This window comes from Epinephelus moara, chromosome 3 (assembly GCF_006386435.1).
Source record: "Epinephelus moara isolate mb chromosome 3, YSFRI_EMoa_1.0, whole genome shotgun sequence".
Taxonomy (NCBI): Eukaryota; Metazoa; Chordata; class Actinopteri; order Perciformes; family Serranidae; genus Epinephelus; species Epinephelus moara.
In genome coordinates this window covers 14,040,652-14,054,305 of record NC_065508.1, presented here as the reverse complement: position 1 = coordinate 14,054,305, position 13,654 = coordinate 14,040,652, and the positions used below count along the sequence as shown (strand labels likewise).

Genomic DNA, 13,654 nt, shown 5'->3' with positions numbered 1-13,654 from the left:
AGTACAGTATGGCATAAAAATATTATAGTGGTATAGTATAGTATGCCATTAAAAATTATAGTATAGTATGTCATAAAATATGTCGCTGTTGGCTCTTATTGATTATTCGGGTTACAATAATTTAATAATACATACTGCATAATTGCTCCTGAGAGATTGTACCATCTGTACCATTTGTACCATCTGAATACCTACTCCGAGGCAGGGGCTTGTTTAGCCTCTGTAAAAGTTCCGGAACTTGTATCACCGTCGATAGGAGTGAGGAGAATGCAGTTGTTAGTTTGGCCACTAGGTGTCAGTCTAACACACGGAACCATTGCAGCGAAGAAGAAAGTGCTTGTTATGGAAATGCAGCCAGAGCAGTGACAAGCTGAACGTAAGGAAATACCACGGTAGGCGGCTAGAAATCATAAGATTTATCTATCAAAACATGGTGTATTCGTGACACACCGCCTTTAAAAAGCAGCTAAACGTCCACTAGTATAGGAAACTGTTGGGCAAATGTCAGTGAGCGACTCCTCGAGCTAACTAAGCTAGCTAACGTGAGCTGACTACAAAGGGATGGTGGTTAGCTAGCTGCTGCTACACTGTATTTGCACACCGCAATCATGAGTGAAGATGACACTTCAGCTTCAGCAAACAAAGACAAAGACTCCACTCTCCTGCTCACTAAAGACGGACAGAGGTACTACGTGAGTAAGAGCGGAGTTGTCGACAGCAGAAACGTGATAACGCCGCACGAACCGGAGAACAACGCCTCCTCCTACGACGTGGATGATCCGGACGAGGAGAGCGACGTTCTGGACACGTCGGATCCCAGAGACGGCGCCGCCAGCCCAGAGGAACTCAACGACGAGGAGACCTCGGAGGGCGACAATGCTCCTAAACAGTGCACCTATGAGGGATGCACGGAGACCACAACGCAGGTGGCCAAGCAGAGGAAACCGTGGATGTGCAAGAAACACCGCAACAAGATGTACAAAGACAAGTACAAGAAGAAGAAGAGTGATCAGGCAATGTCCAGTGGGAAACTTGATGTAAAATTCAGCTTCATAATAATTTTAATGTCCATATGCATTTATTTGAACCCATCATGGTGTGGTGGAGACTTTCCATACTACAAACCATTGCATTACAACCATGTCTACATGTAGCTGACCAAGGGACTTTTCGTTACGTGTGAGGGGGAGGTGTGGTGCAAAGGGGGAGGCATGTCAAATTATTTTTTAAGCACTGGGGAGGGAATTTATATTTAAATGGTTGAATTTTGTGGCATGTTTTTTTATTGACAAAATTACACCAATCATTGTAGCTAGAACCTGCATAAACTCAAACTATCATTTGACATTCGAATTTCCGATGGCCCTTAAAATGTTTCTGTCAAAAAACAAACAACCAAATCTGAGCTTAAAATAGTAAGTTGAAGGGCCTGTACCAATACCCACACTTCCCCTAGAAATACCCACTTGCACTTGGTTGTGTGCCTTCACGTTTAGGCTAGTGGTGTCCCAAACCAGAAATGAGGGAGTGGAAGTGGTTTCCAACCCTTAAAGCCCGCCCTAGATTCCAAGGGAGCCCCGACCCACACTTACAGCAAAATGGAAGACGAAATTTCCCAGAACACCTTGCAAAGTCAGCAACTTCGGCAAGTTTTGGAAAACAATTTGTCACTGTACGATCGGAATGTAGGCTATACAAACAACAGATGGTTGGACTAGCATAAACTCATCAGCATCTCGGTTGAACACAGCATCAACATACTTAAACAAATCGACTTACTCGAACAAAATCGATCAGAACTAGAAGACGTCGTAGGCGCCTCCTGTTTTCAGCATTCTCCGTTGATTCATCAGACGGAGAAGAATAAACAGCACACGCCACAACACAAGCGCTGGAGCCGGCATTTTAATTGCATCGCTACTATGTGTGACGTATGCCTGCACGTCGGCCACGCCGATTTGCATTAAGGGGTGTCCCATTTCTGAGGGAAAGATCTCTACCCTAATATTTCTCACTTCCCTCATCAAGGGTTATCTCGCAAATGAGGGCAATCAATACCAAGTGGAAGATTTAAGGGATAGAAATGGGACAGGCCCCAAATATGGCCAAAAATAACTCTTGTACTAACTAACCAGCATGCACGACAAAGGTGAAAAAATTCATTCATAATTCATAATAAAGATAAAAGTCACACCCCAGCCACCCCTCTCCTCTGACAAGTAAAGAACAGTCCCTAAAGAGAAAGGAATTTAAGAGGCATAACCCAGTTTTTAGTGCATGACTTTACTCATTGGCTCATGTGGTTCCCTGACCCTGTTTTCAGACTTTTTTGAACCACAATACAAACAAAACTCCCTCAGTTAATCACTTAATTTATTTTTTTTTGGTGTGTTAATTAGGAAAACTCAGAGGAGCGGCCTGTGTCTGTGAACAAACAGCGTCTGGGTGCCATGGGGGACCGGCCAGCCAGACCCTCCCTGATAGAGCAGGTCCTCAACCAGAAAAGATTGGTAAGTTATTGTTGTCATAAGAAAGTCATATGATCTGCACAATGTTCATACTCATCAACTACTCAGTGACCCCTCCCTTTGAGGAGATGTGTGGACCCAAGCTTAAGAGACAGTTTTTAATGTATAGAAGAACTTTGGCTCAAGGCGTTCTCTTCCCTACAAATGCAAAAGAATACAAACAGGTGTTTTATCTGCAGAGGTATGTCACATTTTGCTTTGAAATTTGAATGTGTGTGTTTGTGTGTGTGTCCTTCAGTCACTGCTCAGAAGTCCAGAGGTGATCAGCTTCCTGCAGCAGCAGCAGCAGCTCCTGGCCACACAGAGCCGCAGCCAGTCACAGCAGCAGTTTCAGGGCTGTTGATGCCGGTTGGGCCGTGTTTTACCTTAGTATTTATGATGTATAGAGAGCACTGAAGAATCACTGGCACATCATGCGTAAAAGGATTGTAACCATACACTGTAAACACGAATGCTCTCAGCCAGACAGAGGAAGGATTAACATGGAAACCAAGGGACGTTTTAAAGGCATGGTAAACATGAGGGCTTGAATTTCTTAGCTGCAAAATGACCATGTAATCAAACCATGTGTGGTGCTATTTATTATCATATTTACTCATTGTGAATTTACTTTTCAGTCTCCAGTCTTTCTTTTAGTTATATTTCTTCACGTGGCAATAATAATAATGATAATAATAAAGGCTTTGGATTATACACGTCCCATCTAAATCATTCAGATGTTGGCGCCTCAGTTCTCCAACAAAATAATCCTGTGGGCTCAATGTGATCCTTGTTTTCCACTGCTGAAAAAAATAACAGTTTCTTTGTGTGTTTGATTTCTTTCCTATCTGTTTTCTCTCGAAGAAAGTAAGTGTTGTTACATGTGACAATCAGTTGTGTAATGCATGTCTGGAGCTGCTTTTCAGTCACATGGGGCCGTAAGGACTCATTTTTATCACACGATTTTATATACCTGCTTATCTGAAGCCAGCCAAACAGTAAATTCTAACTGCATCCAAAAAGTAAGACAGATAAAGTTTAGTGGGATGAATATTGGTCATGCAAGTTTGTTGAACTGTAATCTACTGTATGTTGTTCCTGTGTTTTTAAGTCGAAGTGTATATGTGAATATGAGAGTAAAATTATGCTGCAAATATTGAGAGAATGAGCAGTGTCTCAGACTGTGTGCTTGTATTGCAACGTGATGCTTCGTTCTTTAACATGAGGAAATAGCTGTATAAATTAAAGGGTTGTAAAAATACGGATTCTTACAGAAAAAACAACTTTAATGATACAAGTAAAAAGCAAACAGTACATGAAGTCAACACATGGAAGTACAGTACATACAACTGTAATAACATTTACAACAAGTAATAACACAAATCTTTGAGTACCTACAAACATATCCCATTTTGTCTTGTCTTGGAGTGCAGCTAATGTCCCGATAACAACAGAGACGATAAATGCTTTATCACAGTCTCACTGAAATTAAGGAACTCTTAATTATTTAACATGAGCTATAAATATCACAATTTCAGTTATGCTGCATGATGAGACAAATCTGCAAGTGACCGATAATTTTGTTTGAGATGTTAAAAGAAGGACCATAGGACAGAAAACCCAGACATAGCAGAACATACAGAATCTACGACTACCTGTGTGAAGGATGAACAGCACACACCTGTGTCCATCTTATGACACCGAAGAGATAGGGTTGTGAGGGGAGCCCATCTGTGTCAGGACCTTGTCCAGCCACTGCAGGGGCCCGTGCAGGTGTACCTCGATCCAGCAGGGGGTGCTGGTCACATCTTGACGGTGGTATTCGGCACCCCAGCCCTGAGGAGAAGACACAGTCATAAATCTTGGCTGCTCATATTGACAGTTCAGTTAACTATTAAAATTAATGGATTCTAAGTAAGTAAGTGTAATCCCACCTTGTGTACAGAAGGATTTGACATGCTCAACAGCACATCAAGCCCAAAATAAACAGCATATTAAGTTACGATGAGAAACCCTGAGAGGTTATTCAACCCTTCCTAATGAGCCGTGTCAGTATCAAGCGGAATTATGGGAAGAAAGAATGCTCGCCACTTGCATTTCTGTGGCTACATGTCACCTATTCCCAAGTGTTTCATTTTATAAAAAGCTCAGTACCTTCACAAAGCTCATGCGGATGGTACACATCTTAGTGAGCTCATAGACGACCTCAAAGCCGTGGTTAACAGACTGGGCAAGGAGCTGGGCGAACAGCTGGTTGTTGAAGATCTTGAGGCTGCAGCCGCTGGGGATCTTGCACACGGTGGTGGCGTGGAAGCCGTGCTGGAAATTGCAGTTGCGGCTCTGGACAAAGATGCTGCTGTCGCTCAGACACTCTGCGTACACCTCACCGCCCACATAGTACAGGTGTAAACCTGAGAGGAAGAATGGAAGAGAAAATCAGACAGTCTGAAATGATAAAGTCGAGACCAAGTGAATAAACAACCGGAATGTTTAGAACTTTGCACCACAGTAAAATGACTGTTTTTTTTTTCTTTTGCAAACACTTAAAATGTCATAGCATGTCAAAAGCTCATAAAAAACAGCATTTATCCAAGAAAACATATAATCAAAGATAAACATATTCAATCACTTCATTGTATATGAACTGAAAACACTGTGTTTTTCCCATATTCTGCCAGAGGAAAACCACAAGGGCATCATTGCTTGTAAATGAGGAATGTCTGAGTAGTGTCAGTAGTGTCTGTGAGTTGGGGACCAGCTTCCCTCAACCCTTTGTGTCACCACTATCATTCAAAACCACAGAGTGCAAAGTTTACTGTAACCCAGAGAGGCTTGATTTCTGTCCAACAAAGGCAGGCTTTCTGCACTCTTTTCCCATGAGACGAAAAAACACAACATTTGGCCTGAAGGATTCAGCACAAGGAGACAAGCTGAGTGTGAAGCCTGAAGTGATGTGATTGCTTATCAAGGCACATGCACTCAGTGGGCATCGATAAAAAAAAACTGTGTAGAATCATGTTTGCGAACAACCTTTCCCTCGGCTCGAGCTTTCACCTGATGTATGATGATACAAGTGTGTGTTCTGATATGAATTACCTGCCTGAGTCGTCCAGCCTACCTTTGCCTATGTGCCTGCGTGTGTGTTCGATGGTGGAGTTGCGGTTGACATTGGATAGCAGGCCGAGGCAGAAGCGGTTCTTGTTGTTGGATGGGTCTGTGAAGCCGTCCACCAAGACGCTGCGGGACGACGCGTGGAAAGTCTCCCCCACCCGGTTGTTGAGCTCGTAGTAAGCCACTGAACACCAGTACTCCGGTTCCTCGTAACATACAGGCCGTAAATCTACACAGGAACGCAAGGATGGGCTGACTTAGAGGTGGGCATTATGAATAAAATATGCTGTGGTCTATTTCATTTTAGATACTCGCAAAAATTTGCAACATTACCTGCAGCTATAGAGATTTGTTTCTCAGTATAAACAGTGTGACAACAGCTATCCGTAGACACATTCATCTCATTGCTTGTTACTTTAAGTAATACTTCACCCCCCAAATGACCATTCTTTGCGTCTGCAGTGTGTCTGTGTTATTGTGTGACTTTGGTGGATCTGAGCTAACCCTTTAAACCAGAGATTCTCGACTGGTCCGGCCACAGGGTCCAGATTACTCCTTAGTCGTTAGTTTAAGTCCCACACAGTTAATATATTCAATGTCATACTTGCGTTTGTCCGTTCATAGAGCTAGTTTGCTGTCTCTCGCTCTTTTTAAATAGGAATTGTGCAAATTTGCAGGAAAGCCCAATCAGTCTTTTTTCAGCATTGGCAGTATGAAAACAAAATCGGGGAGTGCGGCAAAATGCCGCCTGCCTAATTTTGTTTATACAGAATGCGCCTTTTTCGGGGCAATGGGGGGGCGTGAGCAAGTAACAAAACGTGTAGCTCAGCATNGGCCCGTTCCTCACCGTCCCCGTCATCTGATGGTTAATGGCCTCTTCATTTGCGAGGACAAGGAGGCTGCGCAATTCCTTGTCTCCCCAGTTGCTCATCTTTACAGAGTCTGTCAGGTTTGCATTTCCCTCTTGCTACTAGCTGCTCGCTAATTCCTGCTATCGGCAGTTTCCTGTTTATCCACCGCCAGTGGCTCGCATGTGCAGCGTCATCAATAGCTCCTCCCACAAGTCATCAACAGCCCCATCCCGTTGCGGAAGGCCGCCTCGGTCTGTTTAAACTAAAAGGGTTCCGCCAATATGACTACCCTACGAGGCGGAAAATTAGGCACCTCGGATCAACTCACCAATCCAGCTCTGTGTGTCTAAACGCTCGCAGCTTGCCGGCAAAACGGCCCAACATTCGCGGAAAATCTGGCAGTGTAAAAGGGGCTTCTCTCAAGTAGCTGTCCATTACACAGCTGTCACTCACTCTACAGGAGGAAACAGCACTTTAAAATAAAACTTGACACATTTGCGGGTTGCTTCTGGTCCATTCAGAATGGACCCGTGACCCAGTTTTGGACCACGACCCACCAGTTGGGAACCACTGCTTTAAAGCACCAAAGTCACACAATAACACAAACAAACTACTGATCTCGGCAGCAGTAGAGCAGCTCCTGTGATCACCTAGGTAATATTATATTTTGTCAGAAGAGAGCATAGATAAGTTTCACTTTCTGTTCAGTTCCCTTTTGGGAGGGACTGTCTCTTTTGGAATAACTGAGCATACGACTGGATAAACTTGGATTATACTGTGTTGTAAAATGCAGATCCCTATGACTTCATTTCATCAAGAGTTTCTCCCTCTTTAGATGCTTCGTTCACCATAGAGGCGGGAAAAACTGTCTTGACTAATTTAATGTAACACGGGGTGAGTAATCGATATGAAAATGGTCATTCTGGGGGTGAAGCATTCCTTTAATATGCATGCATTTCTATTTTCTGTACATCTCCTTGTATTAGATAAGGTACCTCTGTGTGGAGCTGAAAATGTGAGTTTGATGGGTTCTGTGGAGTTGCTGGGCTTCACATCCTCTGGAGGACTCGTCTCCATCATGCTGTACGGAGGTGGGGGAGTCTCAGCTGGAGAAGCATGTCACAAATCACAGGAAGAGGACAAGAGGGGAACGTAATTAATGTGCATGATTAAGTCAGAAACCTGCTGGTGTGACAGGTGTTTCCCTGCAAGTCACACTGACCGCAACATATCAGCTTGCTTGTTTTGATTCCTACCTGTGATGTGATACGGGCTGCCAGGCTCTGCGGAGCTGTTGGGGGAGTTGGGGTAACTCTGTGAGGTGGGGGACTGGGCGAGGGAGGAAGAAGGGGAGGAGGAGAAGGAGGAACAGGGCAGCGCGGGGAAGGAGTCTGGGTAGGTGGCGTTCTGGGGCATCAGAGGCTCGTTGTGCAGGGAGGCGTTCCTGAACTTTGCCAGTAAACTGTGTTGAGGGTTGAACTCGCTGTGGCGTGGGACCAGAACTGGTGGCAGCACTGAGAGAAGATGAGAGAGGGGAAAAGAAAAAAGGTAGAGAGGGAGGGAACAGAGACAAAGAGAGACTCAGAGCAAGAGCAAGAGCCAGATGCTGTTATAAAAGATCATATTACTGCAAATCCTTTTGGCTTGGGAGCGCTGTATTAGATCAAATGTCCTGTCTCTGTTTGGGAACCCACAAAAGCTTTACTGTTATGATACTGAAATTCAGCAATTATCTTATTTGTTACAGCAGGTTTAGAAGATGTTCTGTGATAATGTGTGTACCTGGAGTCTCCACGCGCCTGTAGTGGTAAGGGTTGACACAGATGTCCTTCTGCTTGGAGCCGAACGGGAACTCGCAGCACTCCAGGGCTTTCAGCTCATGGTGGGACTGCAGGTCGGGCCAGCGCCACACCCTGCAGTAGATGACATGGGGCAGTCCCTTCCTGTGGGACACCTGCAACCTGCCGTCTAGCGACCGTGGAATGGTCACGCACTTGCCTGAAGGATTCAAATGAAACAGCATGGACTTCATCACAGCTTTGTAGAAATGGGCAGATTGTGTTGTGTGTTTAAACCTCTGTTGTTTGAGGCTTTAATCATGATAAGACACATTTGTTACCATGACGATATGATAGAAATTAACACTCAGCACTTTGTCTAGTGTTTTTAATACAGTTACTACACCTCACGCAGTTTTAAAATGGAAGTCTGCAGGGTACAAAGAGATCATTGTAAGCTTTCAAGTTTGTAGTTACAACTGATCTACTTGTATGAGATGTCCGTCTTCACTTAACCTGAAGGCTCTGCAGGGTAAGTCACTCTACAGGTGATTTAAATGATCATCAGACGAGTACAATTTCACATTTCAGGCTTTAAGTAACAGGATTTTTTTCCATAGCAGCTTAAAATAGTCATCCTGTGCAAGGACACATTGGCATATAGGATCTGTTGCAATCAAACATGCGACTTCACAGGTATAAAACATACTCTTTACTAACTGGACGAGTGGTTCCCAATCTTTTGACCACTAAAATAAAGCAGTACTTGTCACATGTTGCATATTGTCAGTTAGTTGCAGGGGACTTTTCCCTCTTAAACTGTTTTATTTGGATAATTCTTAGAGGCCCTCAGAGGTAAATTAAAGTAATTATTTGGTGTAGCGGAAGTTTGTCTTATTCCCTATCCTGTAAATAATCTTGAAGTCCCTCATGTTCATCTTGTGACTCTCTCCTGGGGGGGCCCTCCAGATTTGGAGCCACTGGACTACACTACTACTGAATGTTTGAAACTGTGACACTCACTGGGCTGTCCTGGGCAGCTGAGGGCTCTCTCCAGCTCCTCCATTGCCCCCTTCTTCTTCTTTAGTTTCTTCACTAGAGAATCTACAGCCTTCTCCGCCCACTTCTCCTCCTCATCCCCTTGTTTCCAGCCAAGCAGGCGCTTCACCGCCGGGCTGGTGAAGGAGAATAGGGATGTAATGGAGGCAGAGGAGTTCATTATGAGATGAGTAAACGCTGGGGGGGGGGGCGGGGGCGAGATGACGTGATGAATGCTGTTAAAGGGGGATAAAACTTCCCTTGAGGACAGGAGGCAAATGATGAGAAGCCAGGACAGAAGTAAGGATAAAAGAGGTAGCGTGATGAGTCTGTGTAAACAGAGGCTGTTTTTGTATTCCGCTGTGACTTCCGCACAGCGCCCAGTGGAGGAGTTGAACTTCCCCCAGTGCAGCACAAACTCTAAATCCCCCCTCTCTGTGTTGGCACAAAAGGGATCCAGCAGCTCTGGATTCGAAGCCTCCTGCAGGGAAGGTTGTTCCTCGCACAGTCAGAATTCCAGGTCAAGTTTCAATCATCTGGCAAGAGAAGAGAGAGATAGTATTAACTGCTAATTTAGCTGAAACAGATGCATGGCTGGAGAAAAAGTCCAGCGGTTAGGTAGAAAAGAGACCTTGGGATTTAATTGTGAGGAGAATCCACCCAAAGTCACTGAGGTGATAAGCTGGAGCGATGACAGCCAGCAGAGTCAAGTCAAAGACTGAACGCCACATGAGCAAACTCTACTCATATTTAACAATGTGGGAATTAGAGGTGAATTTCCATGATAAGGAGGCTGCGATACAGAGACCATGCCTGCATCGAACTGATCTCCTACAAGCTGCACAACAACCTTATTATTCTCTATGGAGAAAACATGCACCAAAAACCGTCTCAGAAAGAGCAGGGTGAGATGGCCAAGCTCATTTCTAGATTCACCAACAATGAGGAATGTCCTTTCTGGCCTCTGTTTCTATGATCATGCCACTGACGCCCAGGAGCCATACTGTCTGGCCAGAACACATCACAGGACAGGAGGGGGAGAGGGAGGGAGGCAGACAGAGAGAGGGAGAGAGCTCTCCCTGTTTTTGTGTTTGTCTGTGTCCATCTAAAAGCTAGGTGGTATAGAAGACATAGAGTATAGTATAAACTATTTAGTCTATCCCACTTTATTTGGGTGGTCTACTTGTGTTCTTATCTATCAGTGTGCACCACTCTTACTAATAAATCACTCCAACTTTTCCCAAATATTCATACAGTAAAGTATGTCTGAAACTCAACAGCAAGTTTATAATGGTGATCCACTTGTTTTATCTCCTGGAGCAGAACGTCCGGGTACAGAGTATCATGTTTGACCCAAAGTTTTTGTAGTAAATCCATTTTGCATGTCAGATTATAACTGCTTGTTTGCTCGTTCTGCTCTTTAGTTTGTTTGTTTGTGCACATCTAATGCAGATTAGAAAACCTCCTCTTGGCAGGCAAAAAGTCTAAAAAGGTGAATTTAAGGCAAAGCTTCTGACTTAGTCATAATATTCTAAAACACACAATCACATCACAGTTTCCACTTAAATTTAAGACTCTGTGGCTTCCCAAAAGGATGCGTCTGAAAATACACACACAGGTAATAAGTAGTGTGAATCAGCATACCTACATTATGTCCCGTGCTCATGTGACCAACACCGGTTTCCCGCAGACAAACAAGACAGCTGGGGTTTACAATGACAGCAAAAGCGCACGGGCTCAATGCGGCATCAGTCTGCCGCTGCTGCTGCTTTATGGAGGCTGGCGTCACTCAGTCTGCAGGCTCAGATAGGCTAATTACCTAATGCTTTATCACCAGGACACCCCTTCCCAAAAAAGTAAACACGCCAGCTTCCTTTTACTACGGCAGCAGAGAGTCGCTTTGCCGCTACAAGATCCAGGATCTGCCCAAATCTCCAGACGCACACCTTGATGGTAGAAGCCTGGCATCCAAACTTGCTATAGTTTGATGACATGTCACTGTAAACCCAAGTTCAACCAGTCACTGAAGTACATCTATTAAAAAGTACTCTGATTACACTTTTAAATATTCTTTAATTTGTGTTAAAAGTAGTAAATCCATGTATTGATCACTGATCCTTACTCAGCTGTAACATTATATTCTTCTACAACCAGTCATGTCAACATGTGAAAGTCATAGAGCAATACTGAATCCACAAAAAGTTGCATGTCACAACACTCGTCTTAAAATATTCAACTTGGCAACAAATGCACAACATTGAACATAAAAAAACAAACTCTAAATCTCTGGAAATATTTAATGTGTTCATTTACTCACCTCTGTTGTGATAACAAGTGCACCGCAGACAGACTTATGCGTGTGGAGACTTCCCTGTCTGTAGTAGGTCGAGCCAGCACACTGGAGCTGCGAAGGTGTGTGTGTGTGTGTGCGTGTGTTGACGTTGAAGTGTCAAGTCAGCCTCAGAAAACATTGCATCTACTTGCACGTTTCAAAATAAAAGCGTCCTTGCCTGAGTGTAGCCTATGTGTCGCAAGGTGTCAGCCGAAAACGAGAATGGAGCTATATATTTAGTCTGCTATGATTTTACATGTGTGTACACTCAGTTAGATGGTGGTGGCCAACTATGGCTTCATAAACAAGTGCAAGTTGCTTAAAAAAAATGAAACAATTGCGATGATATCATATTAATACTCCCTGTCTAATAAAACACTGTAGTTAATATAGAGCCTAGAGAATAATTTACAGTTTATGGATAGCTATTAGAACAAAATATGCAAATATTTGGTATATACATCCTCCTGGGACCCGAACTTTTGTTTGGTGTGCTTTTTTAATTTCTCCTAGCTATTTGGGATCAGTGGGACCCTACAAGTATAAAAAACTAAACGTTGTTAACGATACTTAAGTCGCAATTTCCCAAAAGGAGACAAAAATAAAGTCGTGATGCCTTCAAAGGACTACTTCCTAATTAATGGCATCTTATCTTGTTACTGTTGCTAAAATTGGTCAAATTTCTTGCCATAAGATAGGACAAGAATGTGTCCAAGGTTGAGGACAACATGTCTCAATTAAGGAGAATAAAGTATAAGGTCAAGTGAACCCAAAATGCGTTGTCCTCAAATGAGGATGCAGGGTCTCAGGAGGATATTTGGCATATGCCAGCTACACAGTATAGACCCTGTGTCCTCATATGAGGAAATCACATTTTGGGTTTACTTGACCTTATACTTTATTTTACTTAACTTAGACCTGTTGCCCTCGTTCGTAGACACTTTTTTGTGCCATCTAGTGGCAGTAAGAGCACAATATACTTGTAATGTAAAAACAAGATGGCAGCCATCTCTGCTAAGTCAGTCTGCAGCCGATCCTGACACAAAAGTCGACAAACCCTGATCACATTTTATGGTTAAAACTGTTTATTTGTGATGTTTGCGTTTGATATGGCAACAAATTTGACCAATTTTAGCAACAGTAACAAGCTCAGACACTGTTAATTAGGAAGGACTTGTTTGAAGACATGGGGACTTTATTATCGTCTCGTTTGAGGACATTGGGACTTGATTAGTGTTGACAACGGGTTTTTAAAAAATTTTTTTTACTTATCAGGTCCTGCTGATCCCAAATTATTAGGAGGGATAAGAAGTGCATACCAAACAAATGTTTGGGTCTCAGGAGGTTATCTTTTTGGTTAAAGGGGCCAAGTTCTGCTTCAATATAATGGGTTTAGCCTACATTAATAATTCCACATGGAATCATATTATTCATAATGTAAACAAAGTAACAAACAAATAAATAAATAAATCTTACTTTCCTCTGAGTTGAAGCAACCAAGAAACATCCAAACATGCAATAGTAAATGGAAAACAACAACAACAACAAAAACCCTTAAAAACAATCAATGTGTATACATAATTATAGCAAGTGAATATATTGATTGACTGATTTTATTTATTTAAGTGTCGTGCACCAAGTGGTGCCCAGCCTATATGGGCTTACAAGACACTAAACAGAACAACAGCCTGCATATAATCAGCAAATCAAATATCTGATTATTAGGCCCGTATTTTTACCTACTTTTACAGTGCATCATTTAGGTCTATATGCAAATGTACACAATCAATACATTTCTTTATACCTTTTTTCTTTAGCAACAAATATATGACACCCATTTTTCCAAGTGGCAGACTCCCGACACTATGAGCCGAAACTAAAATCTCCGCTTTTATTTTGACGGTCCAGCCGCACCATCTTCCGGTCCTGTCCCGGCAGCGTGCTGCCACATTGACGAAGGTTTGCAGAGCCCGGAGCCTCCGCTCCTCCAGCAGCCCCAGCCGAGCGCCACACAGCCTCGGCGGCGTCAGCCTGGCT

At 43.3% G+C, this 13,654-nt stretch overlaps 2 protein-coding genes across 3 annotated transcripts; one reads left to right on the top strand and one right to left on the bottom strand.

Moving 5' to 3' along the window:
- Positions 1 to 296: 296 nt before the first annotated feature.
- Positions 297 to 3,223, top strand: rfxap (regulatory factor X-associated protein). Of its 2 annotated transcripts, none has more exons than XM_050040124.1 (3): positions 297 to 1,013; positions 2,400 to 2,510; positions 2,767 to 3,223. In XM_050040124.1, the coding sequence occupies exons 1-3, from the start codon at positions 609 to 611 to the stop codon at positions 2,869 to 2,871; spliced, it is 621 nt and encodes a 206-aa protein (XP_049896081.1). In that variant the 5' UTR covers positions 297 to 608; the 3' UTR covers positions 2,872 to 3,223. The 2 variants fall into 2 exon arrangements, with proteins under 2 accessions (XP_049896081.1, XP_049896080.1); XM_050040123.1 differs by having other exon boundaries at positions 300 to 1,037.
- A 581-nt stretch (positions 3,224 to 3,804) lies between these two features.
- smad9 (SMAD family member 9) lies at positions 3,805 to 11,711 on the bottom strand. The gene is made up of 8 exons (XM_050040057.1): positions 11,603 to 11,711; positions 9,271 to 9,821; positions 8,252 to 8,467; positions 7,726 to 7,983; positions 7,465 to 7,575; positions 5,626 to 5,847; positions 4,662 to 4,918; positions 3,805 to 4,343 (listed from the first exon to the last, which is right to left on the bottom strand). Exons 2-8 carry the CDS (start codon positions 9,464 to 9,466, stop codon positions 4,200 to 4,202), a joined length of 1,404 nt encoding a protein of 467 aa, XP_049896014.1. The 5' UTR covers positions 9,467 to 9,821; positions 11,603 to 11,711; the 3' UTR covers positions 3,805 to 4,199.
- Between the last annotated feature and the right edge of the window lie 1,943 nt (positions 11,712 to 13,654).

Bases quoted from the DNA above. Each gene is read 5' to 3' on its own strand.
- smad9 (XM_050040057.1), bottom strand. From the start codon at position 9,466: ATGAACTCCTCTGCCTCCATTACATCCCTATTCTCCTTCACCAGCCCG. The intron at 5,848-7,464 runs GTACCTTATCTA...GTTCCTGTGTAG, and splicing joins ATTTTCAGCTCCACACAGAG to ATTTACGGCCTGTATGTTAC. The intron at 4,919-5,625 runs GTAGGCTGGACG...TCTTCCTCTCAG, and splicing joins ACGCAGGCACATAGGCAAAG to GTTTACACCTGTACTATGTG.
- rfxap (XM_050040123.1), top strand. From the start codon at position 609: ATGAGTGAAGATGACACTTCAGCTTCAGCAAACAAAGACAAAGACTCC. The intron at 1,038-2,399 runs GTAAAATTCAGC...TGTGTTAATTAG, and splicing joins TGTCCAGTGGGAAACTTGAT to GAAAACTCAGAGGAGCGGCC. The intron at 2,511-2,766 runs GTAAGTTATTGT...TGTGTCCTTCAG, and splicing joins TCCTCAACCAGAAAAGATTG to TCACTGCTCAGAAGTCCAGA.